At 44.8% G+C, this 24849-nt stretch overlaps 1 protein-coding gene across 2 annotated transcripts; it reads left to right on the top strand.

The window, feature by feature from the left end:
• Positions 1–5296: 5296 nt before the first annotated feature.
• HINFP (histone H4 transcription factor) lies at positions 5297–24542 on the top strand. 2 transcript variants are annotated; one of them, XM_069741102.1, is made up of 9 exons: positions 5297–5564; positions 7310–7536; positions 8180–8291; positions 8390–8542; positions 12307–12384; positions 13076–13196; positions 16110–16248; positions 17688–17812; positions 23838–24542. In XM_069741102.1, exons 1-9 carry the CDS (start codon positions 5387–5389, stop codon positions 24055–24057), a joined length of 1353 nt encoding a protein of 450 aa, XP_069597203.1. In that variant the 5' UTR covers positions 5297–5386; the 3' UTR covers positions 24058–24542. The 2 variants fall into 2 exon arrangements, with proteins under 2 accessions (XP_069597203.1, XP_069597204.1); XM_069741103.1 differs by having other exon boundaries at positions 8180–8255.
• The last annotated feature ends 307 nt before the right edge of the window (positions 24543–24849 follow it).

A 24849-nucleotide genomic window follows, 5' to 3' on the forward strand; every position in this document is an offset into this window, starting at 1 on the left:
ACCGACTCCATGAGGATGGTCTGAGTGCCTGACGTTGACAGATGGGGGTTGTGCTCACAGCCCAACACCGTGCAGGACGCTTGGCATTTGCCTCAGAACACCAGGATTGGCAAATTCGCCACTGGCTCCCTGTGCTCTTCACAGATGAAAGCAGGTTCACACTGAGCACATGTGACCGATGTGACAGAGTCTGGAGACGCCGTGGAGCAGTGTTCCCCAACTCTGGTCCTCAAGAGCCACCAACAGGTGGCAATGCAACCTGTGCAATACTAAGGAAATCCTGAAAACATGTCCTGACATGGTGGCTCTTGAGGACCGGAGTTGGGGAACATTGTCGTGGAGAGTGATCTGCTGCCTTTAAGATCTTTCAGCATGAGTGGTTTGGCAGTGGGTCAGTAATGGTGTGGGATGGCATTTCTTTGGAGGGCCGCACAGCCCTCCATGTGCTCGCCAGAGGTAGCCTGACTGCCATTAGATACCGAGATGAGATCGTCAGACCCCTTGTGAGACCATACACCATGTTCCAAATTATTATGCAAATTGGATTTAAGTGTTATAAAGATTTAATAGTTTTGTTTTTCAAATAAACTCGTGGATGGTATTGTGTCTCAGGGCTCAATGGATCACTGAAATCAATCTTAAACACTTGTGATAATTAGTTTTCCAGGTGATTCTAATTAAAGGAAAACTACTTAAAAATTATATTCCACATTATTAAGCAGGCCACAGTTTTCAAGTAACAAGTAAATTCTACTGTGCCTAATAATTTGGAACAGTGCATTTTGAGTTTTTATTCATTTTGGAGATTATACTGTTATCATTGGGAGGTTTCTTCAATAAAATTCGATGTATACTCTACGGGTGATGCCTTTAATTAGATTGTCATTTGCACCGACCATTTAGGAAAATCCTAGAAAAATCTAATTTGCATAATAATTTGGAACATGGTGTATGCTGGTGCGGTTGGCCCTGGGTTCCTACTAATGTAGGATAATGCCAGACCTCATGTGGCTGGAGTGTGTCAGCAGTTCCTGCAAGATGAAGCCATTGAAGCTATGGACTGGCCGCCCGTTCCCCAGACCTGAATCTGATTGAACACATCTGGGGCATCATATCTCACACCATCCACCAACGTCACCTTGCACCACAGACTGTCCAGGAGTTGGTGGATGCTTTAGTCAAGGTCTGGGAGGAGATCCTTCAGGAGACCATCTGCCGCCTCATCAGGTGCATGCCCAAGTTTGTAGGGAGATCATACAGGCACGTGGAGGCCACACACACTGCTGAGCATCATTTCCTTGTCTTGAGGCATTTCCACTGAAGTTGGATCAGCCTGTAACTTCATTTTCCACATTGATTTTGAGCATCATTCCAACTCCAGACCTCCGTGGGATATTAGTTGTGATTTACATTGATCATTTTTAGGTTTTATTGTTCTCAACACATTCCACTATGTAATGAATAAAAATGTTCAACTGGAATATGTCATTCAGAGATATCTAGGATGGTGGGATTTTAATGTTCCCTTTATTTTTTTGAGCAGTGTATATTCCTCGCTACTCACACATCACTTAGCTCATCTAGTATTCTATGACTGTTATGGTACATTTTATGTGGGCATGGTTCATTACATATTCGTGTTTTTTCTTGAGTCTACCATTCTGTATATCTAATATATAATTGCCTAGAATACTACTTCCTGCAATTTGTGCCAACTTCCGTGGCTTTGTCCGGAGCTAATGTCCAGAGCTAATGTCCGGAGATAAGTGACGTCAACAGTGTCCAGTGTCTGATTGGTTGCCGCCTGCTGCGAGCGACCAATCAGAAACGTGCCGTACTGTGACACACTCCGCCCGCCATTTTGGTGTGATTTTTGAATTTTTACCTCACAGCAAGTTTCTACTGCGTGGAGGCGGGCCCAGTGACGTTGCTCTTCAAGCTCCTGCCGAATTTCGTCAAAAAAATGATAATACCATTTACCAAAACTATATATATTTAGTTGTGAAGTGGTTCAGTGACATTTTCACACCAATTTTGAACTTTTGTTTGGTGTTTTCTCCATATACTGCCTATTATTTTTGTTCTTGCTTACTATTATTTATTAATTGTATTATTCTTACATTTCAATAAATAAAGTATATATGGATTCTAGACTCCCGATTCTTTAGAATCGGGCTGCCATCTAGTTCTATCATAACCATGATCCACATATTTTGGTAAATATTGTTATCAGTGGGCCTATATTTATCTACTGTATGGGATTTATTTTAAGGCCCATCTAGTCCGTTATTTTGGGGGTGATGGTTGTCGGGTTGCGTGTTGTATTTTAAATGTTTTTAAATCATTATGTTCAAGGTGAAATAAAGGTTTTTCATATTTTGCTATGTGGATGTGCTTACCATTATTAGTCTAGTCTTTTTCTCTCCCCTTTTTTGGTTCTATTGTTGTACAGACTACCTATTGCACTCTCAACAGTCTCAGAAATTGTTGACAGCAGTGCACCGTTTTTCTATTTTTTCTGACCGTAGAGGAACATGGTCTGATCATATCACAGCTCCTGGACAGGGGGGCAAAACAGAGTAAACAGACATTACAGCACGTGGTCACAGCTGATACTTTTTGTGAGGTTAAGCATTTCCTGGCCTCTTTTTAAAGAATGCTTTACCTCACAGAATCAGTTACGATCCCTGCAGTTATGTCTGTGTACTCTTTTGGTTCCTCCCCTGCCAAGGAGCTGTGGTATAATCACACCATGTCCCTGTACGGTCAGACACAACCATTAGGGTGCGTGTCCACGGTCCGGAAAGACAGCGTTTTGTACGAAGCGCCCCCTTCTGTACGTGCGGTGATTCCAGATGTGTTCATTGCACACATCCGGAATCTCCGCACCCCATACATAGGACCCTGTGATTTACCTGGCTGCGACAGAGCATCGCCGCAAGGTAAACAGACATGCTGCGTTCTAAAAAGACACGCCGCATGTCCGTAAACGCAGGGCCGCCGGATGCCTGTGCGCACACATAGTAGAGATGGGATTTCATAAAATCCCCTCCACTTATGCTGTAACATCTGGACGCTGCGGATTGAACGCTGGGGTTGTACACAGCGTTCAATCCGCAGCTAATCCGAATGTAATCCTGAACGTGGACACACACCCTAACACAGTACACAGCAGGGGCACATTTATAAGATTATCTCAGCACAGGGACATTTTATTAAAACACATTTAATCTTGGAATAATAATTATTTCTACAATCTATTGATTAAAATGAACTTTAGTGGGACAACCCCTTACCAACATCAGGCATAATAGTATGCCGATGTCGGGGTCCCTCCCTTTGATGTGGGCTCCAGTGGTGAGCCCACATCTTTCCGGGGACATGTCAGCTGTTTTGAACAGCTGACATGTGCCTGCAATAGATGCAGGTGGAATCGCGATCTACTTGCTGCTGTTAACCAGTTAAATGCCGCTGTCAAACTCTGACAGCAGCCTTAAATTGCACTTCCGGCAATCACGCTGGAAATACGCAAAGCGGTGACCCCCGTCATATGATCGTGGGTCACTGGTGTGTAGGCATGACAACCTGAGGTCTCCTGGAGACCTATAGTTGTCAGTGCCGGCTTGCTGTGAGCGCCACCCTGTGGTTGGCAATCATAGCAAGTGAACAATTCTACTACATAGAATATGAAGCAGAGCCGATTGAGTTATGCCAGCTTCTAGGCTCCCATGGAGACAACTGAAGCATGGCAAAAATTTAAAAAAAAAAAAGGTTTTTAAAAATTAAGAAAAATTTAAAAAATATAAAAGTTTAAATCACCCCCCTTTCGCCCCATTCAAAATAAAACAATAAAAATAAAATCACACCTACAGATATTTGGTATCGCCGCGTTCAGAATCGCCCGATTTATCAATAAAAAAAGAACTAAACTTAACGCTCAACAGCGTACCGAGAAAAAAGTAAAAACGCCAGAATTATGTTCTTTTGGTTGCTGCGACATTGCATTAAAATGCAATAACGGGAGATCAAAAGATCGTATCTGCACCAATATGGTATCAATAAAAGCATAAGTTCGGCACGCAGAAAATAAACCTTCACCTGACCTCAGATAACGAAAAATGGAGACGCTACGGGTAACGGAAAATTGCACTTTTTTTTTTTTTAAACAAAGTTTTGAAATTTTTTTTCACCACTTAGATAAAAAAGAACCTAGACATGTTTGGTGTCTATGAACTCGTAATGACCCGGAGATTCATAATGGCAGGTCAGTTTTACCATTTAGTGAACCTAGCAAAAAAGCCAAACAAAAACAAGTGTGGGATTGCACTTTTTTTGCAATTTCACCGCACTTGGAATTTTTTCCCCTGTTTTCTAGTACACAACATGGCAAGGCCGATGGTATCGTTCAAAAGTACAACTCGTCCCGCAAAAAACAAGTCCTCACATGGCCATATTGACAGAAAAGTGAAAAAAGTTATGGCTCTGGGAAGGAGGGGAGCAAAAAATGAAAATGCAAAACAAAAAAAAAGCTCCGGTGGTTAATTGTGGTCTAAGGAAAGTTCTGCCACACTGAATCACACACATCTAGGATGTCATTGATCAGTACGGGGTGCTGCCAGCAGCGGATTTTGATGACATTCACAGCACATTCCTGCAGGTGGCGCTCATACATCATACTGAATAAATAGAGTTGTTTGGAGAAAGGTTCTTTTCGTTTCCCACCCTTTGCAGGTCAGTATCACCCTGTGGTTTCCTTCATGGTGACGGTGTGTTCTGCCCCTGGAGCAGCGCGGCTGCGGCAGGAGAGTGTTGTTCTCTACACCGTCACCACATCGCTGTGCCCGGCCTCACTCATCCGCTGCCTGCCTCTCCTCACAGTACACACAAGTTATGTCTCTGGAAATATGACACTGAAAAAGCCGTTCAGCCTCCCTGAGGGTCGCACAGTCCGACCACCAGCTGCGTAATACTGCTGCAATGTGCGCTCCTACACCGTGACCACCAGGCGGCGCTGTGCTGCACGTGTGGCGGGATTCCATGTCTAGCGTCTACCACATTTCTCATCCGGAACTGACGAGACGGCATTCTATTCTTGCCGGTTGTGATGCACGAGTGCACAGTTGATGTTTCCACGGGACTGCTTAGGATGGCGCACCGCTTCCTTGGAGAAGGCGCGTTACTTCCGTGTTATGGTTGTGAGGGGATCTTGGATTGGTGGAGGCGCTGTGTGTCACGTGTTGCGTTGCCCTGACGGGTGCCCTGATTGGACATACTTCTTTAAAAAGCGATTCTGTCATTGCCCTAGTGCTGTTGTATTAGGGGTGGCGGGGTACAGGCACGGGTCATCACCCCGCTGTGCCAGCCTTGTCAGGGGCCAGGGCTCTCCATGGCAGACAGTGGGGTGACAGGCAGAGGCGTGAAGCGAGCTGTGAACGTGCTGCTGCAGTGTGAATGGGGCTCCTGCACATATGTGGCTTCTAAGATGGAAGAGTTCTGTGCTCATGTGTCTGATCATCTGGGAGCGCAGCAGCTGAGGCCTGGAGAGGAGAGCATGGACTGTGAGGGTGAGCGCCTCTGTGCACCGTATTGTGGGGGTCCTCTCCATCCATGGGAGGATGGCGCTGAGCCGGCACCTTGCCCACATCTCTAGGCTATGCCACGCTGCATCCTGCCGAGCGACATGGAAGCAGACCTAAGTGTGGCCCCTGGGGAGGTCTGCAGGCTGGACTAAGTCACACTGTGCCGGGCACAATGTCTGGGGTCTCCTGACCCCACTAATGGCCATAGCTGGAGGTCACAGGCCCGTAATATGGAGCAGAACATACAGCCCCTGGGGCGGCCTGCAGGCTGGACTAAGTCACACTGTGCCGGGCACAATGTCTGGGGTCTCCTGACCCCACTAACGGCCATAGCTGGAGGTCACAGGCCCGTAATATGGAGCAGAACATACAGCCCCTGGGGCGGCCTGCAGGCTGGACTAAGTCACACTGTGCCGGGCACAATGTCTGGGGTCTCCTGACCCCACTAACGGCCATAGCTGGAGGTCACAGGCCCGTAATATGGAGCAGAACATACAGCCCCTGGGGCGGCCTGCAGGCTGGACTAAGTCACACTGTGCCGGGCACAATGTCTGGGGTCTCCTGACCCCACTAACGGCCATAGCTGGAGGTCACAGGCCCGTAATATGGAGCAGAACATACAGCCCCTGGGGCGGCCTGCAGGCTGGACTAAGTCACACTGTGCCGGGCACAATGTCTGGGGTCTCCTGACCCCACTAACGGCCATAGCTGGAGGTCACAGGCCCGTAATATGGAGCAGAACATACGGCCCCTGGGGCGGCCTGCAGGCTGGACTAATCCACACTGTGCCAGGCACAATGTCTGGGGTCTCCTGACCCCACTAATGGCCATAGCTGGAGGTCACAGGCCCGTAATATGGAGCAGAACATACAGCCCCTGGGGCGGCCTGCAGGCTGGACTAATCCACACTATGCCGGGCACAATGTCTGGGGTCTCCTGACCCCACTAACGGCCATAGCTGGAGGTCACAGGCCCGTAATATGGAGCAGAACATACAGCCCCTGGGGAGGTCTGCAGGCTGGACTAATCCACACTGTGCCAGGCACAATGTCTGGGGTCTCCTGACCCCACTAACGGCCATAGCTGGAGGTCACAGGCCCGTAATATGGAGCAGAACATACAGCCCCTGGGGCGGCCTGCAGGCTGGACTAATCCACACTATGCCGGGCACAATGTCTGGGGTCTCATGACCCCACTAACGGCCATAGCTGGAGGTCACAGGCCCGTAATATGGAGCAGAACATACGGCCCCTGGGGAGGTCTGCAGGCTGGACTAAGTCACACTGTGCCGGGCACAATGTCTGGGGTCTCCTGACCCCACTAATGGTCATACACAAGCTGGAGGTCACAGGCCCGTAATATGGAGCAGAACATACAGCCCCTGGGGCGGTCTGCAGGCTGGACTAAGTCACACTGTGCCGGGCATAATGTCTGGGGTCTCCTGACCCCACTAACGGCCATAGCTGGAGGTCACAGGCCCGTAATATGGAGCAGAACATACAGCCCCTGGGGAGGTCTGCAGGCTGGACTAAGTCACACTGTGCCGGGCACAATGTCTGGGGTCTCCTGACCCCACTAACGGCCATAGCTGGAGGTCACAGGCCCGTAATATGGAGCAGAACATACGGCCCCTGCTTGCTGGGGGGTGTCCATAGGTGACCGGTATGTCGCCCCTTGCTGTGTCGCGTCTTATCCTTTGATGATGATGGCCTCTCCTCCTTCTCTTGCAGACGAGTTTTGCTGCCTGTGGCAGGACTGCGGCTTCTTCTCCCTCGATAGCCAAGTAGAACTTTTCCGCCATGTTTACTTTCATTGCTACCACACAAAGCTGAAACAGTTGGGACTCCAGGCGTTACAGAGTCAGCCGGACCTGATCCCGTGCCAGCTAGATGCCCAGAGCCGGAACATGATCCCAGAGCTCCAGGAAAGCTTCATCTGCATGTGGGACCACTGTGAGGTGAGGACCCCAAACATTGTGACGGTGCCTCTCAGGGGCGGCGCACACACACCGTACAGTCTACGATCAGGCCACAAAATGCCGCAGACACCACTATGTTGGCTCCTAAAAAGGTCAGGCACAATAGTGGAACCACTGATGAACTTGTAACAATGGCTGTCGCTTGTCAAGGGGTGGAATATAATTCGGCTCTAGTGAGGCTTCATGCTCCTGTGCAGTTGTCATGCTAGCAGAGGCATGGAGCTGCTCTGGGCAATGATCAGCTAGGAGACCCTGGATCCTGGCATTCACTAGTGGTCTGAGGGCCGGCATCTGTGGGCTATGTGGAAAAGCAATCCCACCCCATCAAGAACCCACCTCGGAAAGGATCTCAATGTCGTGGTGCCAAATAACACTGGACACTTCTGAAGGTCTTGTGGCTCAATACTAAGCTGGTGGTTTTATTGTTCTGCCTGGTCAGCAGGTGATGTGTAGGGATAGAGTTAGCTCCATTACGATATTACCATTGGTGATCCCATCGCTGCAGAAGAGCCTCCGGGTCCCCTGCTGTGTGTGTGACATTGGGTAAATGGTAGCCATTTGTGGAGAGCTCCAGCCTGGTCTTTAATCCGTGCTTTTTTTACCTTCTTTGTTGATCTAATAGAGCTTATTTGACAATGCCGAGTGGTACTACAGACACGTTGACTCTCATGGTCTGAGCGCAGAATACGAAGTAGCCGGTAAGGAGAACCGCGTCCTGATGTGTGGCTGGAAAGGTAATATCCAAATATTTCCTGCCAAACCTTCTCTTTGTGCTTTTGTGTGCTGCAATATCTGGACTCTAACAGTTTCTTCTACCCCCATGACTTCATAGACTGTGACTGTTCTTGTAAAAGTCGCTGCAAGTTACGAGAGCACCTGCGAAGCCACACGCAAGAGAAGGTCGTGTCCTGTCCCAACTGTGGTGGGATGTTTTCCAACAACACTAAATTCTACGACCACCTCAGGCGGCAAACGTCTTTAGATCGTAAGTCTGTCCCTTTTTTCACTGAGAAATACGAGTAAATCCTCCGAGCTATGCTGCAGGTTGGTGTCTGAATATTGAAGAGATCCTTGTATTTCCCTGTCACCATCCTTCTCTCCACCAATAGCAGTGAGGGTCCTTATTTAGATGTTCCACCAACTCGTTATCTCCATTTTGGACCATCTTTCCTTATGGCCCCAATTCCCCAAAAGTCTTGACGTTGTATAAATACAGTGAAATCTGAATGGTAACACACAGAATCGGCTATAGAATATCACCGGCATCTGCCCTATATGGAAACCACTCGCACCTCCAAACCTGTGGCCCCTGCCCAGCACATTAATTCACCTTATGGGGGGGAAAGGGTTAATCAGGTTTTATTTGTTTTCTGGAAATGCCTTACTCATGAGTAAGACTACCTAGTGCAGTCGAAACGCGTCGACTGAGTCATGTCGACCATGTAAATTTTTCTTTTGTATGCACTATATTTTCTTTTGAAAAAGTAAAGGAAAATCCAGTCTTGTTGAGCCGGACTCCAATTTTTTTTTCTATTTTTTTGCTGTTATCTGAGAGCAGCATGTTGAAGGGACAGAGACCCTAATTCCAGCAATGTTTCACTTAGTTTACTGGGTTCATCAGTTGTGATCGAATTACAAGTTTGTTTGTTTTTTTTCTGCTGCAGATCTAGCAGTTCTCTGAATGCTGAGCCCAGTATAACCCCGCCACACCGCTGATTGGCAGCTTTCTGTGTACACTGTGTATTCTTACAGAAGCTGCTAATCAATGCTGGAATGTGGTTAGTACAGGAGGCACAAGACACCTAGTCCTCTAGTGATAATCTCCTGATGATAAAGCACTGATTGTATTGAAAAAGCAAAGCACAGTAAGTAACAAATCACTGGAATCAGGCTCTCTTCCCCTATATCATAGTGCTCTCGGATTACATGGCAAAAACCTTGGTGATAGATTCCCTATCAGCATCCCGAGTTTTCAGGTCCCGATTGTTGCCATTGCAAGCCCAGTGCAAGTAATGGCCTCGGACTATGGTGGCCTGTTAGGCCCAGTCATAAATAGTTTAACAGGCTATGTGATTGTATAACTGACCGGTCTCATGCACTGCAGTACAGATGTATTGTAGGGCATTAGACCAGCGATTAAAAGTGAAAATATTCATGTCACATAGCAGAACTGAGTAAAAAAAAATATATATATATGTTTTGCAGAAAACTCTTTTGGCTTTAAGTAGGCAGGTTTTCCATACCGCAATAATCCTACTGACCTGAAGAATAAAGCGGTCTTGTCCCTTGTACCAAATGGTGCTTGACTTTTAAAACAAAATAGTAATTTCTGAACTGTTTTTTGTTAATTCTGCTTCCCATATAAATCTGTATAAGGCTCCGTTCAGATGATGATATTATTAATGATAATAATAATATCATCAATCATCATCTGATCTTCACTAAACTCTTTCTTCAGGATTTCCATCTAAATCTGCATAAGTCCAGTTTCACATGTCAGTGCCTCCAGTACATGTAGTGACAGTATTCTCATGTACCGGAAACACTGACACATAGACCCATTCAAATGAATGGGTCTATGCACATGTCAGAGTGTTTTCATGGACTGAAATCAGTGTGAGCAGAGAAGAAGGGATGAAAGACAAAACAACGTGGGGTCCGCCCTATTTTTTCCAACCTACCTGGCAAAACTCACAGGTGCGGGCTATACTCAGGCTGGTAAGGGGCCATGGCCATGGGCCCCCCCAGCTTTAAAAAAAAAAAACAGCCCGCAGCTGCCCGGAAAAGGCGCATCTATTAGGTGCACCAATTCTGGAGCTTTGCCAGGTTCTTCCCACTGCCCTGTAGCAGTGGCATATGGGGTAATAAGGGGTTAATGACACTTTCCTCTTGTAAGGTGACATTAAGCCGGCTTGGTAATGGAGAGGTGTCAATAAGATACCTACCATTACTAATCCCACAGTTGTGAAAGAGTTAGTCACACTCACTCACTCAGAAAAAAGTATTTTAATGAAATAATGAAACACACAGGTTTTTAATATCTTTATTGCACGCTCAATCCAAGCAAAACCCTCGTTCTCCTTTAAAAAATTCCAAAATTAAAAAGCAACAATATCCCATACCTGTCAGCTGTACAGTCAATCCTACGCTGTAATCCATATCTGGGGGCATTTACATTTACAACCAGGAGCGCTGCTAATGCGGCCACTCCTGGGGAATGAATGAAATGCAGGGAGCGGAGCTTCGGTGACTAGCGGTGCCGTCAACGAAGCTGTGCCCCCCTGTCGGCATGAACTCTATAGCGTGGGAAAATATTCAGAAATTATAATGGCTATAGTTATTGGGAGATCTATCTTTACCTCTGATATCATAAACATATGCACCCCTAGTATATAAGTGATAAGGGTTTGAAAAACCTATGAAACCCTGAACAAATCTGGGCATTATTCCCCCAAAAGACTGCTGCAGTTTCTTGACTAAGCACTTTATAGCACAACTGCACTTCAGAAACTATTGGTGTTGGTGGAGGTTTTCCTTATTAAGTTCCCTATAGGGTCTCAAGGGAGAGCCGTCGGTGAGCGGGGGCGCCACGTCGAACTTAGGGTGCCAACCTCTGCGGTGAGGTAGGGTGAGCAGGGAGAGATCACCCCCTCACTACATTAGTCTCTATCCTTTTTAGTATTGCTTATGATTGATACGATTGTATGGAAAAGGCTGTTACTGTCTCTTGCCCCTAGACAAAAGGGTAATTGTATCCATGGGCAGTGGTAGTAACACTCTGAGCCAGGACAAATCTCAAGGTGGGAATCGGGCAGGAGGCCAGGGCGTTCAGGACACTTCCCACAATCACAATAGATGATGATTCTGTGGTGCCCGAAACTTGGGGCAGATCGGTGTGCCGAGGAGGTGATGTCGTCAGGGACGGGAGGGTGTTGGTTCGAGATAAAGAGCCGAGCTGACATCCAGTTAAAAACTTTTTCCCATGGACGAACCGCTTGTTAGAAAAAACGTTCTTATTCTCTTTCTAAACAGCAAATGTATCGCTGCTCAAAAAAAGGGATCATTTTTGGAAAGCCTTTTAAAAACCTATAGCTTTTTTTATTTAACAAACGTACTACCCTACAACCTACTGCTGAAATGAGGATAATTTTTGGACGTCGGCTTGCCAAAAAAGCATGGCTACTTCCATATCCCCTCCTGTGTATAAATATCGGCACAGCAAGCATGTGCCCCCTGAAAGGGTTAATTTTGAATAAAAAGTCTTAGTGCAATGTTAATAAACAGGCTATTGGTTACCATCTGAACTTATCACTCGCTTCATGCTGTACCCGGGCTGCAAGAATCAGCCTGAAGCTTGGGTCTGTCTCTGAAACACTGCGACATTTCAGAGAACATCTAGTTGGGTTATTCTGCTGGGTACGTGGGCAGAGAAGAGACTAGTCCGGTGCCTCCTCGGAGGCTGGCGTTTCCTCACACTGCTCCGGGGGACTGACCGATCTCTCCCTGACTGACTGCATTATACGGGAGAGGAGAGGCCTCCTAGGTGATGAGGCCCCTACACAAGTGTCATGGTTCCTTCACCCCACTAAAGTTCTAGTCCTGGTATAGCGGTACATACATCACCAGCAGTCGGGTACAAGTCCTTGCCGCCCCTCCCTGGGTCTTGGGCCGTCGTTCAATGGTCTCTTTATTCTTTATCCCCATTACGTTGATGTGCTGCAGACCTGTAATGTCTTTGTGTTTCTGCAGAACATCGGTTCCAGTGCACACATTGCTCTAAGAGATTTGCAACAGAACGCCTCCTGCGGGACCACATGCGGAATCACGGTGAGTGTAATGCTCTTCTGTAATAATACTACGTGTATGTAGTTCTATGTTCAGCATATTTTACCAATACTGCTGGATTAATATGAATTCTGTAATGATATTTTGAATTATGCTTTGCTTTAGCTTGTGGACTATTTCAATAACTGGCAAACAACTACCGTCCGTCAGCGATCAGCGGAGTAGAGGCATGCTTAAAGGGCCTGTCCCATACACAGCATGCTTCTCCTATCCACAGAAAAGGGGATAAATGTGTGATCACTGGGGGTCCCACTGGTGAGACCCCAATTGATCACAATCCCGAGGGAGCCCAAAGTCCTCTGTGTGAATGAAGTGGTAGTGGCTGCAATTACACACTACCACCCCACACACAGAGACGACCCTCTCTTGGAAAAAGAAATGAAGGTCTCAGCCCCTAAACCTTGTCACCCATATACTAATCATCTGTATGGCTGATTGGTGACGTATAACTTGTTATGGGGCAACCCCTTCGAGTTAATAATTTAGAAATTGAAATACAAAGGCGCAGTCACTTCTACCTGAGGCCATGATTTTGTGAGCTCATCCTACCTATAATAATGTCTGCCAGGTGATGTCACCGGCAAGGAAGAACCTGCATGCTGTCCGTCTGATGAGCTGATAAACAGGACATGTGTTTCTCATGTGATAACTTTACCTCTGACCTGTCTTGCAGTGAACCATTATAAATGCCCGTTGTGTGATATGACCTGTCCACTTCCGTCTACCTTACGGACTCACATACGGTTCAGGCACAGCGATGAGCGGCCATATAAATGTCAGCATTGTGACTACAGGTGAGATTTCACGTTCTCTTGCTAATTATTCATAAATATTACATCTGTGCTAAACACAGGAGAAAGTGGTTGTAATATAGGATTTGACTGTGAAGATGGAGCCTGGCCCTCCTCCCGAGTGTGCGGTGTCCACCTTCAATGTTCAGTGCTCGCGCAGTACCAATATATGGAGGACAGAAGAAAGAGGTGGAGAAGCCACAAAGGTCCCCAGCAGTCTGGGAATCTTAAAGTAGGCGTTTTAAATTTTTATTGCATAAATCAATACTACATGTGAAGATTAGAAACTTTAAAATATATCTTGTTAGAGAATTCTGCTTCTTTGTCCTCTAGAGCTGATCAGTCATTATCAATGGTCTCAGTTCACAGGTGGAATCTGTAGTCAGTGAAGACAGAATGTTATATGGCTGAGATAGGAGATGAGATTCTATGTAGAGGCCAATATTCTCCTCCCTCCCCCCTCCCCCATTCTACATAGAAGCTTATGAGAACTAACTGCCATCTCCTATCCCAGTAATGGGAAAGTCCGTCTTCTCTGAATATAGATTTTAATAATAATAATTAAAACAGGGTTTACTCTTTAAATATTCATCCTTATGTGTTTGGTGGTAGATCGTTTCTAATATGTGACACACCGTATATAACCTCCTATCCCGTGAGAGCGTACAGGGTGGGCTTAGGTGTTGGCTGTGTAATACTGTGCGCACACAACCTCTTTTAGACACCAGTTTAAATTGAAGTATTTTAAAAGGGAACCTGTCACTAGGTGTTTCCCATATAACCTGCAGCCACCACCTTTCAGCCCCATATGACAGCATTCTAAAATGCTGCATGTATGACTCCGCTTCACCCTGCAAGGCAAAAAACACCTTTTATTATACTCACGGCGTGGTTTGGTGCAATCGGCATCGCTGTCTTAATCCGGCACCTCCTCTCTTCTGGCAAAGTCGTCCTCTTCCTCTGCTTCTACACAGTGTTCTCCTATGCGGGGCGTACTTCTCTCTGCAGAGCAAAGTACTGTTCTGCGCATTCGCTGGGAAAGGCCAAAGAGCGCCAGCGCATGCGCATTACAGTACTTTGCTTTGCCCTCGGCAGGGCGTATGCCTGCGCAGGAGTGCGATGGCAGAGGCTGTGTAAGACGCGTCATCCATGTGAAGCACAGAAGGTGGATGACATTGCAAGAAGAGAGGAGGCGGCGGACCAAGACAGTAACGCCTATCGGACTGCACTGTGGGTGAGTATTATAAAAGATGTTGTTTTTTTTTTATTTTTTTATTTTTTTTGCCTTACAAGGCGAACTGGAGTAATACTGTGGTTTTTTTTTATTTATTTTTTTTATGCCTTTAGGGTCGGTTTTGCCGCCAACGTTTTGTTTTTTCAATAGTATGTATTAATAGTGAATGGCTTCCAGCACAAGCCTCCAGAAGAATGGTCCGGTCACTTCTTTGAATCATTTTTTGGTTTTGGAAGCCTGGAGCTAGTAAAAGAAGTCCAAAAAGATTGAGCATACGCACAGCAAGTCATTGCTATTCTTTTTGGCATTTTTAGTGCTTTTTCAGATGGGTTCCATGCAGAATGCACATGAAGAAGACATCTTGTACACATACCCTTGAGGCATGGTTTTATTCAGAACACTTCAAAACAGCTTGACCACTTGTTTCCAGAATGACTGTACTCTACTCTTTGGACAGGGAAATGACTAAAGCAGTTGTCTAATGTTGGCAATTTATACAATTGTCATAGAAAGGGTTCCCTCTGGCAAAGCTAAAACATGGACAGCTTGTCTGTCATTTGAATGACGACATGGTGCTGCGCGTCCCTGAAATCTGCTGTCTATCTGGGCTCTTCAAAGAGTAACTAAATCTTATTTTTGTTATCAACCTTTATTTTGCTTCCGTTTGTCCCAAACACCGCGCTGAAAATGCTGTTTTTACTGCATAGCTCATTCTGCTTCGAGCTGCTGCTCTGACAAGAAACCCTGAGGCCACGTGCACACGGTCAGTATTTTACCTCAGTATTTCTAAGCCAAAACCAAAGGTGGAACAGGTGGAGGAAAAGTATAATCGAAACATATGCACCACTCCTGGTTCTGGCTTACAAATACTGAGGTAAAAGACTGACCAAATACTGAATGTGTGACCGTGGCCTTACTCAAGCACTTTTTCTACGAACTCTCACCATGTGTGAGCTGGTCTGCTCCCCTCCCCCGTGCTCCAGCAGGGAAGAGTGTGTAAATGGGGTTTGGGTAAGGGTTCTTGATAGAGCTGAAGTTTTAAAACCGCTTCTAAAGGAGCATGGACTAGGTAGATAAAACAGCACTGTCGCTTGGTGTTTGGGAGAGAAGGAAGTAAAGTCATGTCTTAAATAAAGGTTAGTTACTTGGTAAAGCCTTTATTGGTGCCTCTCATATTAAAGGGGTTGTCTTTAATGCAACAAGATTTTTTCCTCCCTTGGACCAACGTAATGATAAAGATAGCAGTACAGTGACATAAAGCTGTCAGCAGTCCTGTTCCTTCTAAGTGGCTGTAATGCAGAGTCAGCTGCTGGCGAGGTATTTCCATATACACTTGTGTGCCGCCAATTATTAAGCTTCCACAAGATAAAGTTTTAAACTTGGCAGAAACTCAAAGTCTTCAGTGGCAAGTGCCTGGGTCTTGAAACATGAAAAACAGTTTGCGCTGGTTGCAGCTGATTTAGGAGATTTTTGGTGCTGGGAATGCGATCAGACGCTTCTGTTGAAGGGTCACTCTATTGTTTGCGTCTGGTGCTAGACAGAACAAAACCTTTTTCTGGTAATCTGTAATCCTACAGCAACTTGGGAGGCTGAAAACAGCACAATAAGCTGTAGAAGACTTGTTGTGCTCAATGCCACCTATCTTCTGTTCATCTATGTCTCCAACACTTGCCCCTTTGTAGCTGTAAGAATCTGGTGGATCTGAGGAAACACCTGGACACACATAGCAAGCTGCCTGCCTACTGCTGTGAATATGAAGACTGTAACTTCAGTGCCCGCTCCCTGTGCTCTGTCAAAGCACACTACAGAAAGGTTCACGAGGTAACTATTAGAATTTGTGAAAAAAAAGAAATGTATTTGTCTTCTTAGGCTACTTTCACACTAGCGTCGGAATCTCCCCGTTGCAATGCGTTGGGCAGAGATTCCGACGCTAGCGTTTGACGCACTGCACAACGGGTGCAGCGGATGCATTTCTCCGGCGCATCCGCTGCCCCATTGTGAGGTGCGGGCGGAGTTCTGGCCGCGCATGCGCGGTCGGAAAAAGTGATCCGTCGGGAGCAAAAAAACGTTACATGTAACATTTTTTGCTCCCGGCGGTCCGCCACAACACGGCGCAACCGTCGCACGACGGTTGCGATGTGTGGCAAAGCGTCACAATGCGTCGCTAATGTTAATCTATGGGGCAAAAACGCATCCTGCAAACAACTTTGCAGGATGCGTTTTTTGCCATAAACGACGCATTGCGACGTCTGGCAAAAACGCCACTGTGAAAGTAGCCTAAGTAGTAAAGTCAATTGTTTATACTGGGTATTAAAGGGAAACTATCTGCAGGTTTTTGCTATGTAGTCTGAATATGAGGCAGGGGTTAAAACCGATTTTAGAGATGCCTCACTTATCAAGCTCCAAGGTTTTATTTGCTTACAATGATTGTTTTAGCATCGGGAGCTTATCATAGCTGTGACTAGTTGGTGTGTGAGCCCTGGTCCCACGCCCCTCCTGTGACAGGCAGCGCACTCTCTGTGGACATTATATATACAGAGCCTGGTGTGGGCGGGGTCAGCTGTGGTGTGGGCGGGGTTAGCTTTCTCAGCTCTGCTTCATTCTAAATCGAAAACTCTGTGAGAACAGCTAAGTGATGCGTCGTTGGATTCGGCTTCCCATTGCCTATATCGTGATGCTGTCAGATGAGGTAGCAAAAACCTTCTGACAGATTCACTTTGAGGGCATATTGGTGATGTAGAAATGATTTGCAGCTGTCTTTTGTAAGGATAGACTATTCATTTCTTGTCCAGAATCTTTAAGTTGTGCTGTAAGCAGTCTACAAGTATTCACATTCTACTTTGTAAGCAGTACAAGGTGATTAATAAACATAATTTTTAAAAAAGGACCAAAAACTGACCCCTGTGATACCCAACTGTTCGCCATGACCAGTCAGAGAGTGCCGTTAATTTTCACACTCTGGGTGAAATGGAAGGCATTGCATATGGGGGGCTTGGTCTCCCGTGGCCGCAGCACCCATGGGGCCCTGCTTCCCAGAGATGTGGCGCAGCATTTATGGCAGGTCATTACAGCTGGTATCTCTAGATTATACTCGTAACTTCTGCTCCTCTGCAGATCTGAGAGATGTCTAAATGGAATTATGTGTTTCTTGTCTATGTCTGAGGACAGTTGTCAGTTTATTTATAGTTTGATATTTAGTTGCTATGCAGTTCCTTTATTTTTCTATTTATAAGTTGTTTTTTTTTTCTCTCTTTCCTAAGGGAGATTCAGCCCCCAGGTATAAATGTCATGTGTGTGAAAAATGCTTCACTCGTGGGAATAACCTTACTGTTCACTTGCGTAAGAAGCACCATTTCAAGTGGCCGTCTGGACACCCCCGATTCAGGTATCTCGTAATAACACTGTAACAGTACAGGTGCCCACTATACTGTGCTTGGATCACATTGCTGTATTTATTGCCAGCTTTCCAAAACTGTGGGGAAAAATCAGTGCACACACACACACACACACACACACACACACACACACACACACACACACACACACACACACACACACACACACACACACACACACACATACATACAGTTTTATTCGACATATTCAAACAAAAGAATACAGCAGCCTCTGTAAGCGCTAAGATATATGCATCGTGAGAGCCCACTAGCCGCTTAACCCCTTCACGCCGCGGCCCTTTTTGCGTTTTCGTTTTTCACTCCCCTCCTTCCCAGAGCCATAACTTTTTTTTATTTTTCTGTCAATATGGTCATGTGAGCGCTTAATTTTTGCGGGACGAGTTGTACTTTTGAACGACACCATTGGTTTTACCATGTCTTGTACTAGAAAATGGGAAAAAAATTCCAAGTGCGGTGAAATTGCAAAAAAAGTGCAATCCCACACTGGTTTTTTGTTTGGCTTTTTTGCTAGGTTCACTAAATGCTAAAACTGACCTGATATTATGATTCTCCAGGCCATTATGAGTTCATAGACGCCAAACATGTCTAGGTTCTTTTTTATCGAAGTGGTGAAAAAAAAATTCAAAACTTTGCTTTAAAAAAAAAAAAAGCACCATGATACCCATAACGTCTCCATTTTTCGTGATCTGGGGTCAGGTGAGGGCTTATTTTTTGCATCCCGAGCTGGCGTTTTTAATGATACCACTTTTGTGCAGATACGTTCTTTTGATCACCCGTTATTGCATTTTAATGCAATGTCGCGGCGACCAAAAAAACGTAATTCTGACGTTTCAATTTTTTTTCTCGCTACACTGTTTAGCGATCAGGTTAATGCTTTTTATTATTGATAGATCGGGCGATTCTGAACGCGATGATACCAAATATGTGTAGATTTGTTTTTTAAAAAATTTTTTTTATTGTTTTATTTTGGATGGGGCGAAAGGGGGGATATATATATATATATATATATATATATATATATATATATATATATATATATATATATATATATATATATATATATATATATATATATATATATATATATATATAATTTCTTCATATTTTTAAAAACCTTTTTTTATTACTTTTGCCATGCTTCAATAGCCTCCATGGGAGGTTAGAAGCTGGCACCACTCGATCGGCTCAGCTACATAGGAGCAATCATCAGATCGCTGCTATGTAGCCGAATTGCAGGCTTGCTATGAGCGCCGACCACAGGGTGGCGCCCACAGCAGGCCGGCATCAGTAACCATAGAGGTCTCGAGGACCTCTATGGTTACCATCCTGACGCATCGCCGACCCCCAATCATGTGACCCCTTTGATGTGGGCTCCGGCGCTGCTGGAAGCGGTAGTTAAATGCTGCTGTCACCATCTTGACAGCGGCATTTAACAGGTTAATAGCGGTGGGTGAATTGCGATTTCACCCGCCGCTATTGCGTGCACATGTCAGCTGTACAAAACAGCTGACATGTCGCGACTTTGATGTGGGCTCAGCGCCGGAGCCCAGATCAAAGGGGGAGACACGACAAGGGTGTTAATGAATCGGCTACATCTGACTCTAGTGCATTCCCAAATCAAGACCAGCGTGAACGTTGGCGGTGAGTCAAGGCCTTAGCATCTGCCATTACTGCCTCTTATGGTCAGCGTTCCACAGTCTGACTGCTCTAATTGTAAAGAATCCTTTCCTGTTTAGCTGCAGGAATCCTTTTCCTTCCCACGTAATGACTGCCCCCTGGTTCTTAGTACAGTCTTTCCAAAGGATAAGTCATGTACCACACCTTTTTGTATTGACTACTCATACATATATATAAATGAGGTCTCCTCTGAGTCGTCTTTTTTTTCTAAGCTAAACAAGCCCATCTTTACCAGCCTCTCCTCATATGAGCGGCCTCCATCCCTTGTAGTAATCTAGCTGTGGCTTTTGAACTGACTCTAATTCCTGAATCTCCTTTTCAGAATGTGGAGCCCATATTCTAGAAGTGGCCTTACAAGTGGTTTTAAAAGGAGTAATACTTCAAGTTGGTCAATGTACCGCCTATTAGGCCTTCATTTGATTAGCTGATCTGGTGCGATGTCATTGTTGCTTATGTGATGTGTGACGTTGTGCCAGAGTTGTTGACACTGTTGGGTTAGAGGGATTATTACTTTTCCTATTCCAGAGGCCACAATCGTCACGGCCTATGAAATAGTGTGACTTGATTTGCACCAGTCTTAGTAATAATCCATTGAGATGAGGGATTTTATCTCTTTTTATACATCCTAAAATCTTGTTGCTTTTGCAGCTGCTACTTGACATTGAGTGCTGCTATTCAGCTTACTTGTAACGAGAATCCCCAAGTCCTTCTCCTGTTCTGTAGTCCCAAGTATACTCCCATTTTCTGTATATTGTATAGACATGCAAAAGTGCAATAGTTTTATCCACGTTAAAAGGTTGATAATGTGAGCAGTTCTACCTTTAATTATGAGGTTGTGTGAGACACCACACATACAGAGCCTGAAAAACCAGAGGCAGAAGCTTCTATGGAACAGTAGATTTGAGTAGCAGGATTAGAAGTGTTTCTGCGCTCTCCGGAATACAGCACAATTAGTGGTATAATAAAATTGTAGGTTTATTGTCAACGTGTTTCAGAGTCCACAAACTCCTTCTTCAGGACAGCTATACATAAAATTAGATTTTTCTGCATGGTTGTCCTGAAGGAGTCTGTGGACTCTGAAACGCGATGACAATAAAGCCATGTTCACACGTTGCGGTTTTTACCACGGATCCACAGCGTTTTTGACGCTGCGGATCTGCAGCAGTTTCCCATGCGGTTTACAGTACCATGTAAACCTATGGAAAACCAAATCCGCTGTGCACATGCTGCTTAAAAAAACATGCGGAAACGCAGCGTTGCTTTTTCCGCAGCATGTCAATTCTTTGTGCGAATCTGCAGCGTTTCTGCACCCAGAGACTTGCATTGAGTCAGGCACTTCCGCAGCAAAACCGCAGATGTAAAAAAGATCTGTGGTTTAGCTGCGGTTGAAACGCTGCAGATCAGGAGGAGGGAAGAGTGTGGGCGGAGACTGTGCATGTCTGTGTGTGCGGGCTGCCCAGGGGTCTGTGCGGGGCTGTCTGGGGGGGGGGTCTGTGCAAGCTGTCAGGTCTATGCGGGCTGCCGTGTGTGTGTGTGCATCGTCCGATGGGTCTACAATACATTAGCCAATGATGCGACAGTAGTAGTCCCATCAACCGGCTAATGTGTTGAATTTAAAAAAAAAAAAAAAAAGCACAAACATATATAACATATGACAGAACATACAACATATAACATTCAACATACAACAGAGCATAACATAGAATACATACATATCACATAGAGTACATACTCACCATCACCTTGTCACCTTGATACCCGAAGCCAGTGTCACCTGTAAAAAAAAAAAAAATATTACAATAATAAAGAAACGCTATACTCCCTGATCCGCAGAAATCCAATTAAAACAAGTGTCTCACGACTATCTCCCGTGGAGAGCAGCAGCATCAACTGATGCAACCACTCTCCAGGGGCTCCAGGAATACAATGATGGAAGGTATCCTTCCGCACTGTATTCCTCCGCCACTGTAAAAAATAGTCCCTAGTCTCACTTGTGGCACTGCTGTGTGAGAAAGTTCCCACGCAGAAATGCCATAAAGTGAGACTTTGAACTTTAGTAACCTCTGTGATGCACTGCAGGAGCCATTGTCTCCTGTCAGTGTGTCACTGGAGGTCTATAGAGCAGTGACATCACCTGATGTCACTGTTCTATAGGGGAGATCGTCGTGGGACACTCATTATTAATTGGACTGCGTCGGACAGGGAGTATGCGGTTTATTATTTTTAATTTTTTGCAGGTAAACATGGTTAAATTAAGAATAATAAAATACTTTTTTCTGGCTGTGTCTTTGTTTTTTTTAACTCTTTCACTACTCTAGGATTAATAATGGATAGGTGTCTTGTTGACGCCTCTCCATCATTAACCGGGCTTAATGTCACCTTACAATAAAAAGGTGACATTAACCCCTTATTGCCCCATATTCCCATTTCTGGGGCGGCTGCGGGCTGGTATTTGTAGCCGGGGGGGAGGCAATATCCATGGCCTCTCTCTAGGCTATGAATATCAGCCTGCCTTTCTGGCTATAAAATATAGGGGGACCCCACGTCACTTCTTTTTATGGGGTCCCTCTATTTTAATAGCCAGTAAAAGCTACGCAGACAGCTGCGGGCTGATATTCATAGCCTGGGAGGGAGCCATGGGTATTACTCCTTCCCACGCTACAAATATTGGCCCCCGGCTGGCGGTTTTCCCCCCCTATGGCGCAGAAAATTGTGCGGGAGCCCATGCCATTTTTTTTCCTTTTTTTTTTTTTTTTTCTAAATTTAAACGTTCTTTAAGAAACATCGGCCTTGCTATTATATATCTATAGATATATCCATAGATAAATTTATATCGCTATACATGGGTAACTATGGCTATATCTATCTATAGATATATTTATAGACAGATAGTTATATCTATAGATATATGGATAGAAACCTCTATGTATCTATCTGGCTACTTTCACACATCAGGTTTTTGCCTTCAGGCACAATCCGGCGAGTTTTGAAAAAATGGATCTGTGGTTTTTTTTCCCGCCGCATCCGTTTTTTCTCAGTTGTATTAGCGCCGGATTGCGCCTGATGGCCACACGTTTCATCCGTTTTTTGCCGGATCCGTCAGAAAAGCTGTTTCTAGTGGACGGAGAAAATGTACAGAGGAACGGTTTTTCTGTCCGGCGAAAAAACGCCCAGCGACGAATCCGGCGAAAAATGTATGAAACGGAGATGTGAAATGATGAATCCGGCCTCCGAATCCGGTTTTTCATGCATTTTTTTTTCCATTGAAATCATGTACATTTTCCGTTTCCTCTCTCTAAAAAAACAAACAGATCAGTTGCATCAGTTTTTCACTATTTGCAACAGATCCATTTTTTCAAAAATTCGCCGCATTCTGCCTGATGGATAGATGTAGATGGATGTATGGATAGCTAGGCTACTTTCACACATCAGTTTGTTTCCTTCAGGCGGGATCCAGTGAATTTTTGAAAAAATGTTGCAAATAGTCAAAACTGATGCAACTGATCCGGTTTTTTTTTTTTGGTTTTTTTTTAGAGAGAGAACGGAAAATGTACATGATTTCAATGGAAAAAATGCATGAAAAAACAGATTCTGAGGCCGGATTCATCAAAAAACGCATCAAAAACGCACCTGCGTTTTCTGCCAAGAGCTGCGGATTTAGTGCCGAAAAATCCGCAGGCAAATCTGCAACGTGTGCACATACCCTTAACCTTCAATTTTATTATACCGCTTAGGCTATGTGCACACGTTGCGGATTAGGCTTAGGAATTTCTGGTGCGGATTCTGCCTCTCCTGGCAGAAAACGCACCTGCGGATTTGTCGCATTTTTTGTGTGCGTTTTTGCTGCGGTTTTCTTGCGGATATGCTGCGTTTTTTACCCCTGCGGTTTTCTATAATGGAATGGGTACAAAAACGCTGCAGATTCACAAAAAAGTGACATGCTACTTTTTTTAAACCGCAGCGTTTCCGCAGCGGATTTTCCGCAAAGTGTGCACAGCATTTTTTTTCTTATTGATTTACATTGTACTGTAAATCAATTGCGGATCTGCAGCGTTTCTGCACCTCAAAAAACGCTGCGGATCCGCAGAGAATCTGCAACGTGGACACATAGCCTTATTGTGCCGTATTTCGCAGAGCCCAGAAACCCTTCCAATCCTGCCACTCAAATCTACATTTTCTGTATATGCAACTACTGTGGCCTGTGTGCATGATCTACAGAAATGATGACTAAACCTACAACTTCAGTGGACTTATTCATTCTGATATATAAAAAAGTAAAATGTAACTGATTTATTTATTTATTTTGTCTTTTTTCAGGTATAAGGAACATGATGATGGCTTTCTACGTTTGCAACTGGTGAGATATGAAAGTGTAGAATTGACAGAACAACTAATGAAAGAACGTGAGAAGCAGGGAGTGTCCCTGGATGACGCCCCTACCTGTCTGGTTTTAAGCCAAGGAGCCAGCACCGGATTAGATGGAGTAGATTTTGACAGGACTGCGGAAGAGAAGGACTACAGATTGATATCGGAATGACCTATTGCTTAGTATCCAACTTGCCTTTGAACAAAGAATAGTATGATCCCTGTATCTAGGATAGTACGTTCTTCTGTAAGGATCCGAAACTGAGAGCTTTAGGCCGGCGTCACACTAGCGAGTTTTACGGACGTGTGAGAGGTGCAGAAAATACGGATTGTATACGGTACGATGATTCTCTATGGCCCAGCTCCTATGTGCTGTATTTTACTGATCCATATTATACGGTCTTCTACGGCCGTAGAAAATCGCAGCATGCTGCGTTTGTCACCGTATTGCGCAAAAAATCCGCCAATGAAAGTCAATGGGGGCGACAAAAATACGGATTATACACGGATCAACAGTGTGACTTGCGAGAAATACGCAGCGGTGTTCTATAGAAAAGCCGGCAATTCAGTGCGGTGTACAGTAAAATCACACTGACAGGTTAGAATAGAATAGCTAAAATAAATGTCTACACATAGTATAGGTATAGGTATATGTGTATATATATATATATATATATATATATATATATATATATATATATATATATATATATATATATATATATATATATATATATATATATATATATATATATATATATATATATATTTCAGTGATACACATGTATGTATATATATTAATAGCAGAAAAGCCAGTAATTCAATTGCCGGCTTTTGCTCTCTCCTTCTGAAACCCGACATGATATGAGACATGGTTTACATACAGTAAACCATCTCATATCCCTTCTTTTATTACATATTTCTCTTTAGTAATGGAAGAAGTGTCTGTATGTTAAATTTGGTG

The sequence above is a fragment of the Ranitomeya imitator genome, chromosome 10, assembly GCF_032444005.1.
Source record: "Ranitomeya imitator isolate aRanImi1 chromosome 10, aRanImi1.pri, whole genome shotgun sequence".
Lineage (NCBI taxonomy): Eukaryota > Metazoa > Chordata > Amphibia > Anura > Dendrobatidae > Ranitomeya > Ranitomeya imitator.

Excerpts from the sequence above, each read along its gene's own strand:
- HINFP (XM_069741102.1), top strand. The coding sequence starts at position 5,387 with ATGGCAGACAGTGGGGTGACAGGCAGAGGCGTGAAGCGAGCTGTGAAC. Across the intron at positions 8,543-12,306 it reads GCGGCAAACGTCTTTAGATC|AACATCGGTTCCAGTGCACA; the intron begins GTAAGTCTGTCC and ends GTGTTTCTGCAG. Across the intron at positions 13,197-16,109 it reads TGTCAGCATTGTGACTACAG|CTGTAAGAATCTGGTGGATC; the intron begins GTGAGATTTCAC and ends GCCCCTTTGTAG.